This window comes from Scyliorhinus canicula, chromosome 8, assembly GCF_902713615.1.
Source record: "Scyliorhinus canicula chromosome 8, sScyCan1.1, whole genome shotgun sequence".
NCBI lineage: Eukaryota > Metazoa > Chordata > Chondrichthyes > Carcharhiniformes > Scyliorhinidae > Scyliorhinus > Scyliorhinus canicula.
Window position 1 is genome coordinate 145,672,766 of NC_052153.1, and position 25,369 is coordinate 145,698,134.

At 46.6% G+C, this 25,369-nt stretch overlaps 1 protein-coding gene across 2 annotated transcripts in view; it reads left to right on the forward strand.

Moving 5' to 3' along the window:
• Positions 1-25,369, forward strand: part of zcchc9 (zinc finger, CCHC domain containing 9) — a 56,511-nt gene that overhangs the window by 22,818 nt on the left and 8,324 nt on the right. For both annotated transcript variants that reach the window (XM_038805367.1, XM_038805368.1), the window contains exons 3-4: positions 2,163-2,316; positions 8,600-8,692. In XM_038805367.1, coding sequence (XP_038661295.1) covers positions 2,163-2,316; positions 8,600-8,692 — 247 coding nt within the window. The remainder of the gene's footprint in view (positions 1-2,162; positions 2,317-8,599; positions 8,693-25,369) is intronic.

Sequence of the window (25,369 nt, forward strand, 5' to 3'; positions counted from 1 at the left end):
CGAAAATTTCCAGCAGATTTGTCAAGCGTGCTTTCCCCATCATAAATCCATGCTGACTCTGTCCAATCTTGCCACTATTTTCTAAGTGCTGTGCTATAATAACTTTGATGATGGATTCTAGAATTTTTCCCACTACTGACATCAGGCTTACTGGTCTATAATTTCCTGTTTTCTCTCTACCTCCCTATTTAAAATGTGGAGTTAGATTAGCTACCCTGCAATCTTCAGGAGCTGTTCCAGAGTCTATAAAATCCTGCAAGATGACCACCAATTCATCCACTATTTTTAGAACCATTTCCTTAAATTGTCAGGCCCTGAGGATTTTCAAACCCATCAATTTCCCCAACACCATTTCTCTACTAATATTGATCTCCCTCACTTCCTCCCTCTCACTAAACCCTGTGCTCCACAAGATTTCTGGTATCTGATTTGTGTCCTTATTTGTGAAGATAGAACCAAAGTACGTGTTTAGCTTCTCAGCTATTTCTATGTCCCCCTACTATACATTCCCATGTTTCTGACATTTGTCTTTACCAATCTTGTCCTCTTCACGCACCTATAGAAACTTTTATTGTCAGTTTTTATGTTCCCTGCAAGCTTACTCTCGTACTCTTATTTTCCCCTTCTTACTCGATCCTTTGGTCCTTCTTTGCTGAATTCTAAACTGCTCCCAATCCTCAGATCTGTTGATTTTCTTGGACAATTTGTATGCTTCTTCGGTTCTATTGCCAGAATATTGTCAGGGCCCATAGCCTTTGCAGTATCCAGTGCCTTCAACTGTTTCTTGATATCACGTGGAGTGAATCGTAGTGGCTGAAGACTGGCATCTGTGATGCTGGGGTCCTTTGGAGGAGGCCAAGATGGATCATCCACTTGGTCCTTCTCGCTGAAGATTGTTGCAAATGCAACAATCTTTTGCACTTATGTGTTGGACACATATCACATGGAACAGTTGAGGCAAACAGAATTCAAGGGAAAGCTATAGAAGTACATGAAAGAGAAAGGAATAGAAGGATAAGTTAATGGGGGTTACAAAAGTAAAGTAGGAGGAGGCGCATGTACAGCATAAATGCTGGCAGAGAGCAGTTGGGCCAAAGTTCCTGTTTGTGAGTTATAAATTCTCTTAACCTATTCTTACCTGTAGCCTGTTATTAATCTACCTCTTCAGCAGGTAGTGATTTCTCTCTCGAACCCACTGGCCCTGTAAGGGCCAATCACAGTTCAAACTTTCACTGGGTCACTAATTTAGAATTACGATGAATTGTAGCTATTTTAGGATATGCAGCTTAAGAATCATATTTCTCTAATCAACGCAAATTGCAAACGCTGCAATTTTAAAAACAAATCAACAATGGAATTATATTAGCGCACCTCAAGTCAATCTTTTCCTTGCAATGTTTGCATTATAATTTAAAAAGAAATGAACACTGTTGCATATAACTCACGGGGAGCAGCTCCGCAATCTTGGAGAAAATCCACGAGCAGTAGCACGGAAAGGTAATTAACATTGAAAGGAAAATTCCCTTTTAGAACTCCTTGACTTCAACAACATGTCTCCCAGTGTTCCCAGCTGAGTTGGAATTTTGTAATTGGGGAATATGCTCCTGCGCTTGTATCCTACTGCTTCTGGGGAACAGATTGAGACACATTAAACCATTACATCATTATCCAAGATTAGGACAAAAAATATAAATATATGTGAGAAAAAAACCTATAGTATGCAAATGTTAATAATTATCAAAAGCAATGTGATTTTATTAGCAAAAGATAGCATTCTGATACTGGCTATTTGAATCTGGTGTTCAATCTGCCTACTCAATTCAGCCTGCTCAATAATATGAGATATTGTAATTATTCTAATGAAGTTTATCAGTAGGACAGCAATACTGATCTCGGTTTAAATTTTAAACGAATAAAGCATTCATATTTAACAGTGCATTTTGGATATTATGACTTCCTGGAGGTGCAATCTAACTATATTTTTGAATTGTGACGATGGTGTAAGAATTACTTACTGCTCAATAGTCTATAAGTGGGAGACGTGGGAAGTTATGCTTCTTTTGACTTGCATAACACATTCAATGCTAAGTGAGTTAATAATTGTATGTCCGCAGTTGAATGAAAAATCCTAATATTTTTGTTTTTCCCCTCGCCTTGCAAAGATATGTTTTCACTGCAGAAAAGCAGGACATAGAATGGAACAGTGTCCTGAAATGGACAGAGATGAAGAAGAAATGGGAAGTGGTATCTGTTACCGATGTGGCTCCACAGAACACGAGATCCAGAAATGCAGAGCAAAAGTTGACCCTGCTTTAGGTAAACCTGAACATTGAACCTTATATGTGATTGGATACATCCACTTTAAAGAGTCAACCCTTTCAGAACCAATTTCTGGAATTGTTTCTGGGTTTCTGGTAAGCTGCTTTAACAGAATAACCAAGTTTTGTTATCTAGTTAAACAGGGCAACTGTTGTTTCATCAGTTGACAGTTCAGTGGTCATGCAAAAACTTTGTTCGTTTGCCAATGGACCAGTTGAGTCATATGACTGAATGAAGTGCTGGTAGACTAAAGAAATCACAAACAGACATGTTTGTGCAGCTTCTGATGAATGGGCAATCACTGAATCCAGCTGAATCTGTTTCCAGTGAGGTATCCTGATTAAATGGTTTTTACTGTATACTTATTGCCCCTGTTCTTGTTCTTGCAGGGCCAAGTATTGTATCTTAACCTTGGTGTGATCAATATCATTTAGAAATGTATTTGATTACTTTGAACCATTATCTAAATGTAGACAGCATACTGAATACCCATGAAAAAACTATTTGGTACTGCTGGAAGATTGGAAATAACTGTTGAGTAGCTTTTCCTTCACCATCTTTTCTCCTCCCCTCTCCTGGAAGCACTGACTCATGCTTGAGTATGGCTCCCTGGATACCAGTTACTATTCAGTATTGTACCTCAGCAGTTACTCTTTACTTCAGCTTATGCATTGAATGCTGCAGTCTTATGCAGTGACCATGAAGAAACAGCCAAACCAAACGTGACCTCATCTAGTGTTGGCATGCAGATTCAGCTGGCTCCAGCAAATAGCGATCAGTAGCTGGAACGCTAGTGGATATGTCAGATCAATTGTGGAATTGTGAACCACGACAACTGCACGGTAGCACAGTGGTTAGCACTGTTGCTTCACAACTCTAGGGTCCCAGGTTCGATTCCCAGCTTGGGTCAAGGTCTGTGTGGAGTCTTCACGTTCTCCCTGTGTCTGTGTGTGTTTCCTCCGGGTGCTCCAGTTTCCCTCCACAAGTCTTGAAAGACAGGCTCGTTAGGTAATTTGGACATTGTGAATTCTCCCTCAGTGTACCGAACAGGCGTGGGAATGTGGCGACTTGGCGCTTTTCACAATAACTTAACTGCAGTGTTAATGCAAGCCTACTTGTGCCAAAAAAGATTATAATGTAACAGCATCCTCCCCTCCCAGTCCCACTCCAGCTGTGAGGAGATGACCTTAACCTAAGCTGTCAACACTACCTTCGGAGCTCCTGTTGCAATTGCAGAGAACAATATCTGTCTCCGAACCATAGAATTTACAACGCAGAAGGAGGCCATTCAGCCCATCGAGTCTGCACCGGCTCTTGGAAAGAGCACCGTACCCAAGGTCCACACCTCCACCCTATCCCCGTAACCCAGTAACCCCACCCAACACTAAGGGCAATTTTGGACACTAAGGGCAATTTATCATGGCCAATCCACCTAACCTGCACATCTTTGGGCTGTGGGAGGAAACCAGAGCACCCGGAGGAAACCCACGCACACACACGGGGAGAGTGTGCAGACTCCGCACAGACAGTGACCCAAGCCGGGAATCGAACCTCGGACCCTGGAGCTGTGAAGCAATTATGCTAACCATAATGCTACCGTGCTGCCCCAATAATCGCTTATTGTCACGAGTAAGCTTCAACTAAGTTACTGTGAAAAGCCCCCAGTTGCCACATTCCGGCACCTGTTTGGGAGGCCGGTACGGGAATTGAATCCGTGCTGCTGGCCTTGCTCTGCATTACAAGCCAGCTGTTTAGCCCACTGTGCTAAACCAGCCCCTAACCAACTGCCTCCTGCCACAACCACATTCTTCATCGCTCCGGCCTCTTGGCACCCTTCACCATGGTGAGTCAACTCATCCACGTAGCAGTCCTCCTCATCCACACAGGTAGAAAGTATCTTATATATGTTCGATTAAAGCCAGGGACTGAGGCTCCTCCATCACTACATTCTGGCTCCCCATACCTGCCTGACATGCAGACACTCCCTCCTGGCTCTGACCATTGACCAGCTCTAAAGTTGTACTTAGCCTAAGGGGTGTGGCCTTCTCCGAGAATAAAGTGTCTAGGAAACTTTCCTCTACCTTGATGCATCACAGTTTCTGCAACTCTGCCTCCAGCTCCGTGACATGAAGCCGAATCTCCTCAGGTTGATGATACTTACTGCAGACATGTTTGCCCTGGATCACACTGGCATTCAGGAACTGCCACATTTTGAAGTTGCAGCATTACTGCCCTGACATCCTTTTTATCTGTTTGTAACTAATTCATTTTTCCTACACTAACTTATAATTAATAAATCCTACTTCTCCTAATAACCTTTACTGCTGCAAGCTAGGAAACCTTAACATCACCAGTAAAACCTTACAATTCTTAATAAATATCAGTTTGAAAGATTTACCTGGCTCTCTGGGACCTTACACTTTGATTATTGCTCATACCTCCCTCTCACATGCTGTTTTAAAATGGAATCTCTCCTCTCAAGATGTGTTCAATCTCCCACTGCTCTAGCTTCTCAGGCTGATTTCAATCTCTCACTGCTCCAGCCTTTCGGGTTTTCAATCGCTTACTGCTTTGGCCTCTTGGGTTGTTTTCAGTCTTCTACTGCTCTGGGCCTTTTGGGTTGTTTTCAATCTCTCACTGCTCCAGCCTCTCGGGCTGATTTCAATCTCCCAATGCTCCAGCCTCTCGGGTTGTTTTTAATCTTCCACTGCTCTAGCCTCTCGGACTGTTTTCAATCTCCCACTGTTTTAGCCTTTTGCAGTGTTTTCAATCTCCCGCTGCACTTGCCTCTCACACAGCTTTCAAAGTCACACTGCTCTCACTTCTCGCACTGATTTAAAATGGGCTCTCCCCTCTCGCACTGTTTTTAGACTTAATTAATATAAATTGTAAATAGTTGACGCCCAGCACTGATCGCTGTGGCACTTCACTTGGCACATCTTAAGCTAACTGGCCTGTGGCTTCCTGCTTTCTATCCTCCTTCTTTCTTGAATAGGGGAGTTACATTCACTGTTTTTTGATCTGATGGGACCTCAATCTAGAGAACTTCGGAAAATTAAAACCAACTTAACTACTATTTCAGCTGCCAGTTCTTTTCAGACCCGAGGATGAAGTCCATCTGGATCTGGGGACTTGTTAACTTCTAGTTCTAATACTTTCTCCCTGGTATTTGTAATTACTTTAGGTTCCTTCCTCCCTTTCACTCCTGATTTACACTTCTGGGATGTTATTTCTACAGTGAAGATAGATACCAAATACCTGTTCACTTTGTCTGCCATTTCCTTATTTTCAATTAGTGATTTCCCAGACTCTGGAGAGGCAATGGTCACTTTAGTTACTCTTTGCCTTTTTAGGCACCTACAGTAACTCTTATGTTTTTATAATTCCACAGAGCTTTCACTCATACTCTAATTCTCCCTCCTTATTATTCTGTCAGTCCTTTTTATTCTGTCCAATCTTCTTACCTGTCACACATCTTTGCAGAATTGTACACATTTTCTTTCAATTTGCTACTATCTTTAACTTTTTAAATGATTTCCTTTGATGTCTGCCACTGCATCTCTACTAACCTATTCCTTAAACTAATTTATTGTTCATTTTAGCTAGCTCTGCCTTCATGTCCTGATAATTATCTTTATTTAAGTTTAAAATGCAGGTATGAGATCCACACTTCTCCCTCAAACTGAGTGTGAAATTTAGTGGTATTATGATTACAGCTACCCAGAGGTACCTTCACTATGAAGGTGATTGACTAATTCTGTCTCTTTGCACAATACCAGATCTAGTATATCATGTTCTCTGGTCGGTGTTAAAGCAGGCTTCTCTAAGAAACTGTCCCGAATACGCTCGATGAACATCTTTTCCAGGCTACCTTTGCCAATCTGATTTGTCAAATTTATATGTAGATTGAAATTACCCATGGTACTGTGGGTTGGATAGTTAGCTACCGGCTTTTATTATCAAGTGAGCATTAATGTCAGCTGTGCAATTGAAAAGGTTTAAGATTATTGATAATCTTGAATCTTTGTGAAGAACAGTGCAAAGCTGAACTGGAAAACAAATTGGCAGAAAGTGTCTCATTGGCACTAATTAGTAACTAAGCTGTGGTTATGAAGTGAGTGAAATGAAATGCTATTCTGGTGCCGTAGGAGGTGCTTTGCTGACTTTGTGTTTTTGAATATTGTCAGGGTAATGCAGACAGAGCAGTTTATTGCTCCTGATTCTGGTATGAATGATTTGGGAGTACGTAATCCCACAAGCAAGAAGCAAATGTGTTCCATTCTCTACCTTGGGATCTACAAATAAAAACTAAATAGAACTCTGATAATTTCTTCAATTGCGGATGTTAGGTGAATACACCCTGTGTAAGCACAGGCCAACAGGGGAGGTACCGGAGGATTGGAGAAATGCAAACATGGTTCCATTGTTTAAAAAGGGATCGAAGGAAATGCCAAACAATTATAGGCCAAGCTAGTCTTCCATCAATGGTGGGCAAATTAGCAGAATCAATCCTAAGAGATAGGATTAACTGTCACATAGAAAAGCATGGACTAGTCAGGGATAGTCAGCATGGATTTGTTAAAGGAAGGTCTTGCCTCACAAATTTGATTGAATTCTTTGAGGAAGTGACAAGAAAGGTTGATAAAGGTAGTGCAGTGGATGTGGTGTACATAGATTTTAATAAGGCATTTGACAAAGTACCAGATGGCAGATTGGTCAGGAAAGCAAATGCCCAAGGAATACAGGGCAATATGGTAAACTGGATTAAAAAGTTGGCTTAGTAGCAGGAAACAAAGGGTAATGGTTGATGGCTATCCTTGCAATTGTAAAGTTGTTTCAAGTGGTGTTCCACAGGGCCCGATGTTGGTACCCTTACTGTTTGGACGTGAACGTGGGGGATCAGGATTGGGAAATTTGCAGACGACAGAAAGATTGGCTGAGTGGTAGACAGTGTAGAGGACGGCTATAATCTCCAAAATGATATAAATGGGTTGGTGGAGCAAGTGATAAAGTGGCAGATAGAATTTAACTCTGAGAACTGCGAGGTCATACATTTAGGGAGGTCAGTTTTAGGGAGTACACAAGAAATGGGAATACACTAAGAGGGGAGATGAAGTGATAGATTGTGCCATACAAGGACGCAAGTCCCGAAAGGCAGCAGTTCAAATAGACATGGTTGTTAAGAAAGCATATGGAATGCTCTCCTTCATTGGCAGAGATATAGAATATACAAGTAAGAATATAATATTGAAATTGTATAAAACACTAGTGAGGCCACAATTGGTGTTTTGTGTACAGTTCTGGTCACCATATTACAGGAAGTAATTGCTCTAGATGGACTGCAGAGGAGGTTGACAAGAATGTTGCCAGGGCTAGAAAAGTGTAGCTATGAGGAGAGATTGGATAGGTTGACTTAATTGAGGTGTACAAAAGTATGAGGGGAAGAGATAGGATGGACAGGATAAAATTGTTTCCCTAGATAAAGAATTCTAGAACTAGGGGTACATTGATTCGAGATGAGCGGCAGACGGTGTGGAGGGGACATGCAGACGGTAGTTGGAGTCTAGAATTCGCGACCCGAGTTGGTGGCGGAGGCAGAGACCCTAAACTCTTTTAAAACCTACCTGGATCTGCACCTTAAGTGCTGTAAACTACAGGACTATGGACCGGGTACAGGAAGGTGGGATCAAAAAGGGAATGTAGTACTGTTAGTTTTCAAAACTAAATGCACCAAAATTGATTTAAAATCATCCCCGCTTCTTTCAGTTCCATAAATACACAGAATGTTTATTTTCTATTTTAATTTGATATGTTTATCAAGCTGAGGGATGTCAATGCTGAAGAATGAAACACTTTTTTTCTGTGGGTTCCAATATTTGCATCAAATACTCCCAGCTTGGTACAGTACATCCAAATGCAAAATAAACTCTTTACCTAATCTAATCAATTTGTCTTAATCCCAAACCTCAGCAGAATATTCTCAACTTCAGAAGTGTGACAGTTTTTAATCAGCTCAGCCAACCCATGGCTTCTCTATATGAGAGTGAGCCAGTTTGTTGCACTGCTGACCCATATGATCCATAGGAAATGAGTTGAAACCATCTTCATGTGTCTAACATTTAATAGAGAGAGACTTTCATATTAACCAATGTAGTATTCAAGCCCAGAGGTAAATTAACAGATTGCTAGCTCATTTAACTACCGTATTCCTTTATATTCACACATTTCTGAAATCATTTCTCAAAGGTTCTGATAAAATACCATTGTTTAAATTTTTCAGGGGAATTTCCATTTGCCAAATGTTTCATTTGTGGTGAAACGGGACATCTCTCAAGGTCTTGCCCAGATAACCCAAAGGGACTATATGCAGATGGTAAGAATGTTTATTTTAAAACTGCTATTTATGTTACACTGCATCTGTTTTTCAGTTTACATTGTAAGAATGATGTTTTAATGTAAATTCCTGTTTTGTTGCATGCTTCATTAATTGTTAAATGGAGGTTCGGACAAAGCGAATATTTGTAACCTTCCCCTCCGTGAAATGGGTCATACCTTTAGAATGCGTCCCCATGCTTCTGCATGCTTCTTGCTCTACCATGTGGATATTCACTAACTCTTTACCAAGGCTAGTAATTTCAATCAGTGTCTGCCTCAAGGGCCACTCAGGAATGCTGGACACACACTGCACCATAAAGAGAATTGGAGCATAACTGTGCCTTTAAAATCTGACACTGATTCCTGATTCCAAATGTGCCTCTCTGGACAGTTGCCAAGTAAATGCGCGGCATCCCCCCACAGAAAGAGAGAAGGACAAACGTTTTGATACTTACGTTAAATTTAAGCTTGGAAACAGCACTGAATTTCAGCTCTGCCAAGGTGTCGATCCAGAAATATGTAAAGTAGACCTGTCCAGGACCACTGGTCAAAGAGAAAACACAACAAATGGCCTCCTGGATCATAAATAATATTGTTCTACTTGTTAACTTGTTTATTTCATTTATAAATTGCATCATTAATCTCTATACATTTCTGCCTGTAAGCATTCAGAACTTTGAACTATACAATGTTTATACATATCTTGTCGTATTTTTTAAATGCATTTTCATAAGCAGAGGTTTAATGCTCAACTTGAAATTTTTTTTGTTATAGACACATACAGCATGCAACATTTCTTCTCAGGGCAGGCCTTGCACAACTCTTAATGCAGTTTTATCTTGCAAATGGCTTATTGGCATGCTATTAAGATGGCAAATTTAGATCACTGTTTCTGGAATGAGGGCTTCCTTTATAATTGATTCATTATGATGCATGTTACTGGTAGGTCATTCTGGATGCACAAACCCACTGCTGGTTTGATCTGGCCTTTCTTGGATGGTTTCCCATTCACCAGTTGTATCGATGAAGAGTGTTGACAGAGTGTAAAACAATCAGCGCACTTATTAAAATCAGATTTCTCAATCGCTGCAGTGCCTGGCTAGTGACAACTCTCGAGAAAGTGGGAAATGTTATTTTAATATGTGAGTCGACTGTACTGTCCCCCGCTGCCTCTGTGCAACGACACAATTAGTGTCTGGGCGATGGGAGCCAGAAAGGGGAGAGCAGCTGGCAGAGAGATAGAGAGAGAGGACTCACTGATTGTATAATCAATTTTCACACTTAACAGCAACTGCGACATTCTCAGTGAAAACAACAATCTGAGGCCCCACTGCAGTGCAGGAACTTAACAGCAAATAGACTGCCATTAACATTACAACTTCGTATTTATAACAGAGATCTCTCTCTATCTGTGGATCTGACACAAAGCTGCACATCTTCTTCACAGCTGCTTTGTTATTATGCCCTCTTGCTTGGCATGACTTGACAATGTCAAGCAAAAACGGGACTTGAGGAAAATGTGCCAAAATATTCAATAAGGTGAACAAACAGAAAATAATTCCATAGCACTAGGATTTTACAGCACAGGAGGAAACTATGTAGCCATCTGGGATGGCCACTTCCAGGATATAAAATGGACGCTCGCAAAGAATGTAGGGAACTGTGGACAATGTTAGGAAAACAAGCAGGTACAGTGCCTGAATGTATATTCGGGAAGCAGTTACCAGACGGAATCGAAACTCTGGGGCGATTAGCATATTGATGGACCATCTCCGGGAAACAAAGGACTAACACTCAGGTAGTTGATACTGTTGCAGACATCCTGGCGCCAGTTCCCCTAAACCAAAAGCACAAACAAAGCCAGGCCAACAGCCACCAGAGACACGCCCAGCCATCAGGGCACCCACCCCTTTATTGGTCAAGATCAATACCAGTGATCAAGAAGAGGCCCAATTAATCGGGGCCAAGATTAAGGCCCGCCTAAAAGCGCGCAAAGCCCCTCCAGGTATAAGAAGGAACCCCCATGAGAGAATCGCTCTCTTGGACTTGGCTCTCAAAGCGGAGACACCCGTCCATCAGCATCACCAGAAGCAAGTAAGTTCAAGGTCAACGCTCGCTACCAGACGGACGATCTTAGCTGTTCTCCTGTACCTCTTCGAACCCAACAACCTCAAATCCGAACAACGGCCATTGTTTCTCTGACTGAGTGGGCACCCGAAGTTAAGTATAGGTGTTAGCCTTAAAGATAGTTTAGTTTGTAGTACTTTGTGCATGAGTAGATCTTACTGTGTGTGTAAATAAATAGTATTGACCTTGAACTAACTAACTGGTGTATTGGCTCTTTGATCAGTATTCGGGTTTGAACCTTGTGGCGGTATCGAGAGATACCTGGTGATTCTGAAAGTAAACATAATTAGGATTAAGGAAGGCGACCATACTGACTGCCATATTTATAGCAAGTAAACAGAGCAACATTACTGGCGACCTCTGACGGGACTCAACCTAGAAGTGGCCTAGTCACTCCGAGAGAACGCAAATTTGAATTAGAATCCAATTGGGGAAAGAAAAACCACAAGCGTAAGACCAATACTGATCAAACCACCAAAATTTGGAAGTGTGTTATTTGCATGCGTACTAACGGGGATATAAGGTAAACCCGAGAGATTTTGTTGCGTAAAACTGTCGGGAGTTTTGTAAGCCGGAAAATAGCGTAAGCCGTACCCATGTTTACATCACCACTTTATTCCCCCCTGTTCCAAACTCGGTAGCAACCCCAGAGATAGTGATAGAAATGGCAATGAAGGCAATGGAACGCCTTATGAACCCCAGGAATTCGAGGTCGCAGTGACCAGTAGAGTAGGACAGTGTCCCGTATGGGAAGAGGCAATTAGAAAATACCTCAAAGGGAAACGATGGCCCCTTTGGAGTGAATTTTGTGCGAATGATGAAAAAGGTCCCAGAAGTATAGGGCATACTTGGTGGGAGAACCTGTCAGAGACCCATAAGAAGAGCTTAGGGAAAGCTCGCAAGCCGATGGCAATAGTGTCCTGCTTGGCACAATTGCAAGGCACAGAGGAGGTTGTGAGGACGCACCACAGAGAGATTGAAGAGAGAGACCAGAATAGTGAAGGAAATGTGAGTGAGTATGAGAAAGAAAACAGGGAATTGAGAGAGCAGTTAGTGGCGAAGGACAAGGAGATGGAGGAGGTCAAACGGGCACACCAATCTTGTCTCGCCTATTTAAGCAGCTTTCAGTCGCAATATGATGAGGCCTACCAAGACACGCAACGCGCGGTGTTGGTAAGAGAGGAAACGGAACACCAAGTTGCGCCGTTAGAGAAACAGTGTAATGATTTAAAAGCAGCCCTACGAGCACTCCACACTTCCACGATGGAACAAAGGCAGAGCTCGGTCGATCACACAAAATGCCAGAAGCAAATTGCAGAACTGCAATTCCTGGCTTCTGTCCAAAATGGGTTCCAGAGCACGTTTGGACCCCAGTTAGACCAAGAAAATGGCCCCGATTGGCAGGAGTTAAATGAAACTGCCCATAGCTATGTACGTGGCACATGTACGCAGGACAAACCACAGAAAAGGAAAGCACCCCCACCCCCGACTGCACAGGCGGAACACAATACTATGAACCCTGTCACCACACAGCGCAGGGCCACAACAGACGGAAACCCAGATAATCTGCCCACCAGCCCATTAACCGTCACTCAATTTAGAACTTAGAACAGTACAGCACAGAACAGGCCCTTCGGCCCTCGATGTTGTGCCGAGCAATGATCACCCTACTCAAGCCAACGTATCCACCCTATACCAGTAACCCAACACCCCCCCCCCCCCCCATTAACCTTATATTTTAGGACACTAAGGGCAATTTCACATGGCCAATCCACCTAACCCGCACATCTTTGGACTGTGGGAGGAAACCGGAGCACCCGGAGGAAACCCACGCACACACGGGGAGGACGTGCAGACTCCACACAAACAGTGACCCAGCCGGGAATCGAACCTGGGACCCTGGAGCTGTGAAGCATTTATGCTAACCACCATGCTACCGTGCTGCCCCAATTAAGGGATGCTTGCGATAAGATTACACAGTTCCAATCCACAGCGGACCCCCACCATTACTTTGCAAGAGTAAAACAACAGGCGACCATGTACGGCCTGGATGAAAAAGAGCAAGTGAAGCTCATCGTTTTGAGCCTCGACCCCTCAGTCGTCACAGCCCTTCCCGACCTACAAAATGTAGGAGGAGGCACCCTCCAAGAAATGCATGCAGCGATCCTAGATGCGATCAGCTACAACAAAGGAGACCCCGTAGAAGGCCTAAACAAATGTAGGCAGAATAAGACAGAGCACCCCACAGTGTTTGCTGGACGCCTGTGGATTCATTTCACAGCAATATTTGGAGAGTTAGCCCGCGCCCATTTGAGCCCACACAATATGGCCAAATAGACTCGAATCCTTGTCTCTCATACAACAGAAGCAGGACAGAGAGCTTGTGCAAATTACGACCCCTCAGACGAGACCCACAATGAGAAATGGGTACTAAAGAGACTGTCCCGCGCTTGGGAACAGTCCGTTCAGGGAAAATCAGCTTATGGTAAAGCAGAGGAAGAGCAGGCAGATGCTAACATGCATCTAGTTAGGACGCACCAGAACCCCGCATGAGTAAATGAGGGAAGAAACGGCCCACAGCAGCCTAAATCCCAAGAGTGCTACAATTGTGGACAATTAGGTCATTACGCACGAGAATGTCAAGCACCCCCGAAACAGTAACGGAATCAGCCTACCAATGCCCCCCCCTCCTCCCGAACCAGCAACGACACCAACAACCCGACCCTCTCCGCCCAGGGAACCATACCCAAGGGAGCAATGCTCCACTTTGTGTGCACCAGGGATTATGTTACAACTGTGGGCAGCCAGGACACTTCGCCTGAGATTGCAGGAGACCCCCACCACCAGCTAGACTAGCCCCCAGATATGAAAGAGAACACCACCCACAGCAGCTACAAGGTCCCAGCTGCCTCATGCAAACTGTGAGCGCTTACCCGCCACTTTTCATGGCAGGGACGCCTCAGCAATGCCACTTCATTTTTGTTTCCCTCCTCCTTCCTCTCTTCTTCGGTCACACTACACTGATTCCATATGCTAGTTACACCCCAAGCCAAATGTAATTTACGGTGTCCTTCTGATGGAACCTGCACGATTTTTGTTATGTTAGTTTGTTTCTTTAAATGTTTGTCACTGTACATGTTGAATGTTGTTTGTTCACTTAAACTTCTCATGGCCCCACGCCACCGCTCTTTTAACGCCCAGTGGCAGTTAAAGGAACAGGGTTGTCCGCAGACAACCGATCATAGCTACTCTCCTGATTTGAAGGTAGCCACAAAAAGCAACACCCACGACGATCAAAAATTCTTCCCGTTCTTGCCCGATCACTCAGGCAGTGGAGTAACGGCACTGGTCCCCGCCCTGCCTGAGGACCTCCATCTGGTCAGATACGCTCGGGTAGTGCACTTACGGCACTGGTCACCGTCCTACCCGGGGATTCCACCCATTCTTACCCGCTGCGGCCCATACGCACCCTATTCGGGTTCAAAACTCTTGTTTGTTTTACGGTGACCCTTAGGTTGCTTTCCATATGCTATTTACAATCCTCAAACACTGGGATGGTAAATTCAGCGAATCGCCCGCACAGGCTGCGACTGCTCGCGCTGTCGACAGCATTTTCTTCTCGGATGTCTTGTCCCAAATATTTGGTTTTAAAAAAATGAGGGAGTCACATATGGTGACCAATTATAATGTGTAATTTGTAATAAAAGGACAGACATGCGAGACCTTAAGCAAAATAATAACAGATATTATGCTTGTGTCCACAGAAATCCAGAACCACAGAAGCTACAGGAAGACCACGGAAAAAAGAAGAGAACATGAAGACAAACATCATGGTCTACATTTGGATCTTTGCGGGATCCCGACAGTTGCGCGCGGACGCGGCCCTCCTGACCCCCCCCTACCCCACAGGCCGTGAATGTTTCCCATCCCTGCCACACACTGTACCCAGAGACAGCAACTGATACACCAGCCTGGTGTGACAAGTTCATCACCTGGTATTCCCTGTCCTACGTTGTAGAGGCACTACTAGTTATTGCGAGACTCTGCAGTGTCATTCAGACAATGAGACTTAGGAAATGGCGGAGGAAAGCCTCCCGCACCCCGGTATATACCTTCAGACCCCCTATTTGCGGACTACAGCAAACCCCCCACTCTCTGTGCTGTACTGTTCTATGTTCTTTAAGTGAATTAAAGTGCATCAGTTGAAAGTAAACGTAATTAGGATGTAGGAAGGCGACCATACTGACTGCTATATTTATAGCAAGTAAACAGAGCAACAAGTATTCAACCATCTGAGTAGACTGGGACTATACTCATTGGAATTTAGAAGAATGAGGCAAAATCTTCTAGAAACATATAAAATTATGAAGGGAATAGATAAGATAGAAGCAGGAAGGTTGTTTCCACTGGCGGGTGAAATTAGAACTAGGGGGCATGGCCTCAAAATAAGGGGGAGCAGATTTAGGACTGAGTTGAGGAGGAAGTTCTTTATCCAAAGGGATATGAATCTGGAATTCCCTGCCCACTGATGTAATTGAGGCTACCTCGTTGAATGTGTTTAAGGCAAAGATAGATTTTTGAACAGTAAAGGAATTAAGGGTTATAGTGAGCAAGCAGGTAAGTGGAGCTGAGTCCACAAAAAGATCAGACATGATCTTATTGAATGGTGGAGCAGGCTCGAGTGGCCAGATGGCTTACGCCTGCTCCTAGTTCTTATGTTCTTAACATGTTTGTGCCGACACTATCCACTTACTTCCGTCCCTCGGCTCAATCCATCAACAAATATTTACTCACTTTTTCAACTCTGATTGATTCTGCTTCCATCGGTGTGAATTTCCGGTCGCTGGGTAAGGCTGAAAAATCCCACCCTTTGTCTTTGGTCATTCCAATATTTAATTGGAACATATTTATGCTCATCCAGTTTTGGATATCAGAAACGCAGTATGACAAAACAGGCAGTAAAGGGATCATGAGAGGTGCTGGTGTGATTGATCTGGGTGTTGTCAGAGTATATATGGAACCTAAAGTTTTATTTCTTGTAGTCTTGTGGAGGGGCAACATGTAAATGAGAAGCAGGAGTGAGCCAAGGGTACATCTCCATCTCTTTACACCTCCATCCCATAGCAGGATGGCCTGAGAGCTCTTCGCTTCTTTCTTGAAAAGAGGCCTGGACAATTCCCATCCACCACCACTCTCCTCCACCTGGCTGAACCCGTTCTATCTCTCAACAACTTCTCTTTTAACATATCCCATATTCTCCAAATCAAAGGTGTAGCATTGGGTACCTGCATGGATCCAACTATGCTGGCCTTTTTATGGAGTATGTGGAACATTCCTTGTTCCAGGCCTACCCGGGTCCCCTCCCACAACTCCTTTACCAGTACATTGATGACTATTTTGGTGCCGCTTCATGCTCTCGTTCAGACCTGGAAAAATTGATCAACTTCGCTTCCAGTTTCCACCCCTCCATCACTTTCACCTGGTTCATCTCAGACACTTCCCTTCCCTTCCTTGATCTTTCTGTCTCCATTTCCAGCAATAGACTATCTGCTAATATCCGCTACAAGCCCACCGACTCCCACAGCTATCTGGACTACAGCTCTTCGCACCCTACACCCTGTAAGGACTCCATCCCTTTCTCTCAGCTCCTTAGCCTCTGTCGCATTTGTTCCGAAGATGTCACTTTCCAAAATGGTGCTTCGAAAATATGTTCGTTCTTCCTCAACCGTGATTTCCCATCTACAGTTGTTGCCGGGGCCCTCAACAGTGTGCAGTCCATCTCCCATGCCACTACCCTCACCCCCCCCTCCCCTCTCTTCCAGAACAAGGATAAAGCCCCCCTCATTCTCACATTTCACCCCACTAGCCTCTCTCTGTATGCAGAGTATAATCCTCCGGCATTTTCGCCAACTCCAGCGTGATGTCACCGCCAAACACATCTTCCCTTCACTCCCTCTATCAGCATTCCGCAGAGACCGTTCCCTCCAAGATAATCTAGTCCACTCCTCCACCACACCCAGCACCTCTCCCATCACCCATTGCACCATCCCATGCAATCGCAGAAGGTGTAACACCTGCCCCTTTACTGCTTCCATGCTTAACATCCCAGGCCCAAAACACTCATTCCAGGTTAAGCAGCGTTTCACTTGCATCTCTTTTAATTTGGTCCATTGCATTCGCTGCTCCCAATGTGGTCCCCTGTATTTTGGAGATACCAAACGCAGACTGGGTGATCGCTTTATTGAGCGCCTTCAGTCTGTGCGCATTCAGGACCCTGATCTTCCTGTTGCTTGCCATTTTAACACAAGACCCTGCTCCCATACCCACATGTCTGTCTTTGGGCTGATGCAACGTTCCAGTGAAGCTCAACGCAAACTGGAGGAACAACATCTCATCTTCCGGTTTGGCACGCTACAGCCTTCCCGTCTCAACATCGAATTCAACAACTTCAGATGATTAGCTCTACTCCATCTCGACCCATTTGTTTTCATCCCACTTCATTTTAATGGTCTTTTACCATTTATTTCTTTCTTGTCTTTCTTTCTATATATTTAACCTCCTCCCCCATCTTATTCACCTTTCCTTACCCTTTCTCCCCTTTGCTTCCCCCTTCCCCTCCCCCCATATCTGCATCTGTCACACCCTCTGATGTTCGTTTCTCTGCTTTTTGGCCTTTCACACCTTTTGTTCACTCTGGGGACTGCCATTAGCATCTTTCCCCATGGTTTCTGTAGCTATTAGCACCCTGTTTCCCTGGGTTTCTGTGGCTATCACTCATCTTTAATTCTCACTCCACAGTATAAATATTTCCCACTTTCTCTGTCTTATATCTTTGACAAAGGGTCATCTGGAGTCAAAATTTTAGCTCTTTTCTCTCCCTACAGATGCCAGACCTGCTGAGATTTTCTCTTTGGTTTCAGATTCCAGCATCTGCAATAATTTGCTTTTATTTGAGCCAAGGATAGATTCTTGGGGACTCCAATTGTAATAGTGTAGGAGTGGGAAGATAAGTCTTTGTAGGTGATTCTCTGACTGGGATGGAGTAGAATGGAATCATGTGAGGGTAATCCCACCCAGTTGGAAGGTGGAAAGGAAAGCTTTAGAGGAAACTTGCTGTCATCAAATGTGTCAAAGGCTGTCAACAGGTTGGAAAGGATGAGGAGCAATAGTTTACCATGGCCACAGTCACATTGCTTGTCATTTATGCCTTTAAGAAAGGCAATTTCAATGCAGTGCAGAGATAGAAATTATACTGAAGGGATTCAAACATGGAACTGCTGGAAGGAGAGGAAGGGACTTGGAAACCAACGACATGTACAAGTAATTTGGTGGGGAAAGGAAGGTTAGATATGGTGTGATGGTTGCAAGGATAGAGCTTGCCCCTTGATCCGGTACCCTGTGGCCCATGGAGGGACCACCAAGACATGGGCATCCACACTGGATCCCCCATCCTGCCCTTGTGAGCGACATCTCCCTCACCAGAGCCTACCTAATTAGTCCCAGCGATCCCCAACTCCACTTCGCTGAGCTCTGGGTTTGCATCTTGAGGTCCAATAGAGTTCAAAATACTTTAAAACAATCCTTCATTCCTCCTTCATGCATTTGTGCAAGTTACATGCAGCAATATTAATTACTTTAAAACGCTGTAATTCTCTTGGGTAAAACTTCAGATAGGTGAAGCCCTGCATCTCCTATTACTTTTTAAAAAAATAATTTTTATTGGAATTTTTTACAGAAAATATAAAATATAACAACAAACAATGAAATGCAACAAAATAACCCATAACAACTGTAACACTCCCCAGACCGTACCAACGCATGTATCATATCCCCCCAACCCCAACAAGAGAACTTAAAAATAAATTAAAATTAAATAAACAAACATAGTCATCGTCATCGTCCCCCCCCCCCCCCCCCCCCCCCCGGTTGCTGCTGCTACTGTCCCAGTACCCTATCGTTGAGCCAGAAAGTCGAGGAACGATTGCCACCGCCTAAAGAACCCTTGTACCGATCCTCTCAGGGCGAATTTGACCTTCTCTAGCTTAATAAAACCCGCCATGTCATTGATCCAGGTCTCCACGCTTGGGGGCCTCGCATCCTTCCATTGTAGCAAAATCCTTCGCCGGGCTACTAGGGACGCAAAGGCCAGCACACCGGCCTCTTTCGCCTCCTGCACTCCCGGCTCCACCCCAACCCCAAAAATCGCGAGTCCCCATCCTGGCTTGACCCTGGATCCCACCACCCTTGACACCGTCCTCGCCACCCCCTTCCAGAACTCCTCCAGTGCCGGGCATGCCCAGAACATATGGGCATGGTTTGCTGGACTCCCCGAGCACCTGACACACCTGTCTTCACCCCCAAAGAACCTACTCATCCTCGTCCCAGTCATGTGGGCCCGGTGCAGCACCTTGAATTGGATGAGGCTAAGCCGCGCACACGAGGAGGAAGAATTAACCCTCTCCAGGGCATCAGCCCATGTCCCGTCCTCGATCTGTTCCCCCAGTTCCCCCTCCCACTTAGTTTTCAGCTCCTCTACTGACGCCTCCTCCACCTCCTGCATAACCTTGTAGATATCAGATATCTTCCCCTCTCCGACCCAGACCCCCGAAAGCACCCTGTCACTCCCCCCTCGCGGGAAGCGAAGGGAATCCCTCCACCTGCCGTCTAGCAAATGCCTTTACCTGCAGATACCTGAACATGTTTCCCGGGGGAGCCCAAATTTCTCCTCCAACTCCCCCAGGCTCGCAAACCTCCCATCAATAAACAGGTCCTTCAGCTGTCTGATGCCCGCTCTGTGCCAACCCTGAAATCCCCCATCAATGTTCCCCGGGACGAACCTATGGTTCCCCCTTAACGGAGCCTCCATCGAGCCCCCCACTTCTCCCCTATGTCGCCTCCACTGCCCCCAAATCTTGAGGGTAGCCGCCACTACCGGACTCGTGGTATACCTCGGAGGAGGGAGCGGCCACGGCGCCGTTACCAGGGCCCCCAGGCTTGTATCTCCACAGGACGCCCTCTCCATCCGTTTCCATGCTGCCCCCTCCCCCTCCATCACCCACTTGCGCACCATCGACACATTGGCCGCCCAGTAGTACCCCGAGAGATTGGGTAACGCCAGCCCCCCCCCCATCTCTACCCCGCTCCAAGAAGACCCTCTTCACCCTCGGGGTCCCATGCGCCCAAACAAAGCTCATGATGCTGCTGGTCACCCTTCTAAAAAAGGCCCTAGGGATAAAGATGGGCAAACACTGGAAGAGGAACAAGAACCTCGGGAGAACCGTCATTTTGACGGACTGCACTCTACCCGCCAACGATAGCGGCACCATGTCCCACCTTTTAAATTCCTCCTCCATCTGCTCCACTAGCCTGGTAAAATTAAGCTTATGGAGAGTCCCCCAACTCCTGGCCACCTGCACCCCCAGATATCTGAAACTCTTCACTGCCCTCTTAAACAGGAGCCTCCCAATTCCCTCCTCCTGATCTCCCGGGTGTACTACAAATACCTCGCTCTTGCCTAAATTTAGCTTATAGCCCGAGAAGCCCCCATATTTCGCTAACAGCTCCATCACCCCCGGCATTCGCCCTTCTGGGTCCGCCACATACAACAGCAGGTCGTCCGCATACAGCGATACCCGATGTTCCTCCCCACCCCGCACCAGACCCCTCCATCTCCCTGACTCCCTCAACGCCATAGCCAGAGGTTCAATCGCCAGTGCAAAGAGCAAGGGGGACAGGGGGCACCCCTGCCTGGTCCCACGGTAGAGCCTAAAGTACTCCGATCATTTGTAACTACACTCGCCATCGGAGCCGCGTAGAGCAGCCTCACCCATTTGATGAATCTCTCCCCAAATCCAAACCGCTCCAACACCTCCCACAGGTACCCCCACTCAACTCTATCAAACGCTTTCTCTGCATCCAGCGCCACCACTATCTCCGCCTCCCCCTCCACTGCCGGCATCATGATAACATTTAGCAGTCTCCGCACATTCGTGTTGAGCTGCCGTCCCTTGACAAATCCTGTCTGATCTTCGTGTATCACCCCAGGCACACAATCCTCTATCCTGGTGGCCAGGATCTTCGCCAGCAACTTGGCGTCAACATTGAGGAGCGAGAAAGGCCTGTATGATCCACACTGCAAGGGGTCCTTATCCCGCTTTAGGATCAGAGAGATCAGTGCCCGCGACATCGTCGGGGGCAAAGCCCCCCCCTCCCATGCCTCATTGAAAACTCGCACCAACAGGGGGGCCCACCAGATCCGCATACTTTTTATAAAATTCCACCGGGAACCCGTCCGGCCCCGGGGCCTTACCTGACTACATTTGTCCAATCCCCCTGACTAGCTCCTCCAACTCTATCGGCGCCCCCAGCCCCTCTACCAGCTCCTCTTGAACCCTTGGGAAACATAGCCTGTTCATGAAGCTCTCCATCCCCCCTCTCCCCATCGGAGGTTCCGACCGGTACAGTTCCTCGTAGAAGTCCCTAAAGACCCCATTTACTTCTGTCCCCTTCTGCACTACATTCCCACCCCCATCCGTCACTCCACCAATTTCCCTAGCCGCATCTCGCCTACGGAGCTGATGCGCCAACATCCTGCTCGCCTTCTCCCCATACTCATATACCGTGCCCTGCGCCCTCCTCCACTGTGTCTCCGCCTTTCTGGTGGTCAACAAGCCAAATTTGGCCTGCAAACTACGCCGTTCCCCGAGCAACCCCTCCTCCGGTGCTTCCGCGTATCTCCTGTCCACATCCAGGAGCTCCCCCACCAGTCTCTCCCTCTCCTTCCTCTCCCTCCTTTCCCTATGGGCCCGGATGGAGATCAGCTACCCCCGGATCACTGCTTTCAGAGCCGCCCAGACCATCCCCACCCGGACTTCCCCCGTGTCATTGGTATCAAGATACCCCTCAATAGTTCTCCAGACCCTCCTACACACCTCATCAGCCAGCATCCCCACATCCAGGCGCCAGAGCGGGCGCTGGTCCCACGCCTCCCCCATCTCCAGATCAACCCATTGCGGAGCATGGTCTGAAATCGCTATGGCCGAATACTCGGCATCCTGCACCCTCGGGATCAATCCCATGCTCAGGACGAAAAAATCTATTCGGGAATAAACCCTATGAACATGAGAGAAAGAGGAATACTCCCGCGCTCTCGGTCTCCCAAACCTCCAGGGATCCACCCCTCGCATCTGGTCCATGAATCCCCTCAGTATTTTGGCCACCGCAGGTCTCCTACCCGTCTTTGAACTGGACCGGTCCAGTGGGGGATCCAGCACTGTGTTAAAGTCTCCCCCCATGATCAGGCCCCCTGCCTCCAGGTCCGGAATGCGGCCCAACAAGCGCCTCATGAAGCCAGCATCATCCCAATTTGGGGCATATACATTAACCAGCACCACCTTCTCTCCCTGCAGCCTACCCTTCACCATAATATATCTGCCCTCCTTGTCCGACACCACCTCAGCCACCTCGAACGCCACCCTCTTCCCCACCAGAATCGCCAGCCCCCCGGTTCTTCGCGTCCAATCCTGAGTGAAAAACCTGCCCCACCCACCCCTTCCTCAGACGAACCTGGTCCGTCACCTTCAAGTGGGTCTCCTGGAAATGAAAATGAAACATAGCCACGTCCGCCTTCAAACCCTTCAGATGAGAAAATACCCTAGTTCTCTTAACCGGCCCATTCAGCCCCGCTTTCCAGGTAATCAGCCGAATCAGAGGGCAACCCGCCCCCCTCCCCTGCTGGCTAGCCATAGCTTATCGACTGCTCGCCCCAGGCCAGCTCGCCCCGCCCAACCCGTTCCCCATGGCGATAACTCCTCTCCTCTAACCACCCCGACCCACACCACCTCCTTCCTGGCCATTCCAGCAGCAACCCGGTATCTCCCCCCCCCCCCCCCCCCCCCCCCCCCCCCCCAAGGCTAGGACCCCTCCTAGCCGCGACGCACCTTCCATGGTACTTCCGTGAGCCAGCTGACTTCTGCTGACCCCGGCAGCTCCCGCCAAAACCTATCCCCTCCCGGCATGGGGTCATCCCCCTCTTGCCACACCTCCATGGCACCGCTTCAGCGCGGGAAAGAAAACCAGTAGAGGCCACGCCCCCACCGCCAGCTCCGCCCCCCCCCTACCCGCGGCACGGGAAACCAGAGGAAAGCCCGCGCTTTCACACTGCCACACCCCACCCTTCTGACGCAGCTCCCCAGAATTCAGTTTCACCCCAACCCCCAGCCCCGTACAGAAGAGAACATATAAAATACACACCCCCAACGTTCCCCACATACCCCACACCCATACCCAACAGACAGACCCACCCGGAAACAGAGCAAAAACACACATGTCAAAGTTAAAGAACAGCAACGGCCATAGTGTGTCCCCAGGCCCTAGTTCGAGTCCAGCTTCTCCGCCTGTACAAAGGCCCACGCCTCTACCGGGGACTCGAAGTAGTGGTGCCGGTCCTTGTATGTCACCCACAGGCGCGCAGGCTGCAGCATTCCAAATCTGACCTGCTTGGCATGCAGCACCGCTTTCGTCCGGTTGAACCCGGCCCGCCGCTTAGCCACCTCCGCACTCCAATCCTGGTAGATTCTCACTACCGAATTCTCCCACTTGCTGCTCCTCTCTTTCTTGGCCCAGCGCAGCACACACCCCCGGTCGCTGAATCGATGGAACTGCACCAGCACCGCCCTCGGGGGCTCATTTGCCTTAGGCCTCCTGGCCAGCACTCTGTGAGCTCCCTCAAGCTCCAGGGGCAAATGGAAGGACCCCCCCCATCAACGAGCTCAACATCGTGGTCACATACGCCGGGAGATCCGACCCCTCCAGCCCCTCCGCCAGGCCCAGGATCCTCAAATTCTTTCGCCTTGTGCGAACATTCAGCTCCTCCAAGCGGTCTTGCCACTTTTTGTGAAGTGCCTCGTGCAACTCCACTTTCCCCACGAGGACCACGGCCTCCTCCTCCCTCTCAGCGGCCTGCTGCTGCAACTCCCGAATGGACGCCGCCTGGGTCCCAAGCAGCTTGTTGGTAGTCGCATTCAGGGAGTCTAGCAGCTCAGCCTTCAGCTCCGCAAAACAGCGCAGAAGAGAGGCCTGCTGCTCCTGCGCCCACTTCCACCAGTCCTCGGGTGTTCCGCCGGCCGCCATTTTGTCCTTCCCCCGCTTTTCTTGGGGAGCTGCTGCAGCTTTTTCCTTTGCCCCACTCCGGATGAGCACCATAAATTATGGGGAATGCTCCTCTAGACACCATCCCCCACCGGGATTCGTCGAAACAGCACCGTTTGGGGCCCTCAAATCGGCCCAAAAGACCTTAAGTAGCGGGAGCTGCCGAACATGCGGCTTAACTCCGCATAGCCGCAACCGGAAGTCTCGCATCTCCTATTACTAAATACTTAGAAAAGGTTATGTCAGTTTGTACTACCACATGTATTATACTTTTGTATGAATGCTTAACATGTAGAATTATATATATATATAAAAAAAATACAGGAGTGCATCTCTAACCATATATTCAACTGATCTTTAAAAATTTCTTCATGGGAAATAGGCATCGCTAGATGGGCCAGAATTTGTTGCCTATCCCTAATTGCCCTGCTAGGCCATTTTGGCTGACTCTTTAAGAGTCAACCACATTACTGTGGGTCAGCAGTCATATGTAGACCAGGAAAAGTCGGCAGATTTCTTTTGCTAAAGGACCAGATGGGTTTTTACCACAATCGACAATGGTTTCAGGTCATTAGACTTTTAATTCCAGATTTTCACCATCTGCCATGGTAGGATTCGAACCTGAGGCCCCAGAGCGTTATCCTGGGTCTCTGGATTACTAGTCCAGTGACATTATCACTACGCCATCAAGTCCCCCCAGATTTGACACCCTCAGCTCATTCGACATCTAAGGATAAACAAAATGTCCTGTTCTGACGATATCAACTTGTGCTTTTACACCAGTGTGTCTTCTGATTTAAAGACACATAGTTCAAACATTTTATCTGCTTTGTTTTCCAGTAAGTCATCTAAAATTATAAAATTATAGAAATGAGTGCAGTCTCTATTTACAGATCTCTTTGTTGCCAGTGGTAAAGGGAGATGGGAGGGCAGATGTGATAAGGGGGAGGGATAAAGGGAAAGGTTTAATGGAAATAAGCGAACAAAATCTCAAATTAGGAGGATCATATTTTGTTATTGATTGATTGATTGTTTGTACATATGTTATGTGCACCCTTATTTAAATAAATATATATATTGTTAAAAGTGTCAGTTGATGGCCGTAATGCTAAATTTGATGAGATGGTGACATGGCAATTTTAATACACTGCTGTATTTGACATTCCTTATTTTTCACACAGTTTCAAATAAATTGTTTCAAAGAAGGTGCTCTATTTTTTGAGCTTTTCATCGTTATGTAAATCTGCCCATACAATTCTAAGATTGACTACTTGTTGGTGAACTGGAATGAACACTTTTTTAAAAGAGTCTGCCTAAGAGACTCAGTCATTCCACATAATCAGATTAGGTGCTTCGTGATTGGGCACTGATTTGCATTGATCCATGCAATCCATTCCAC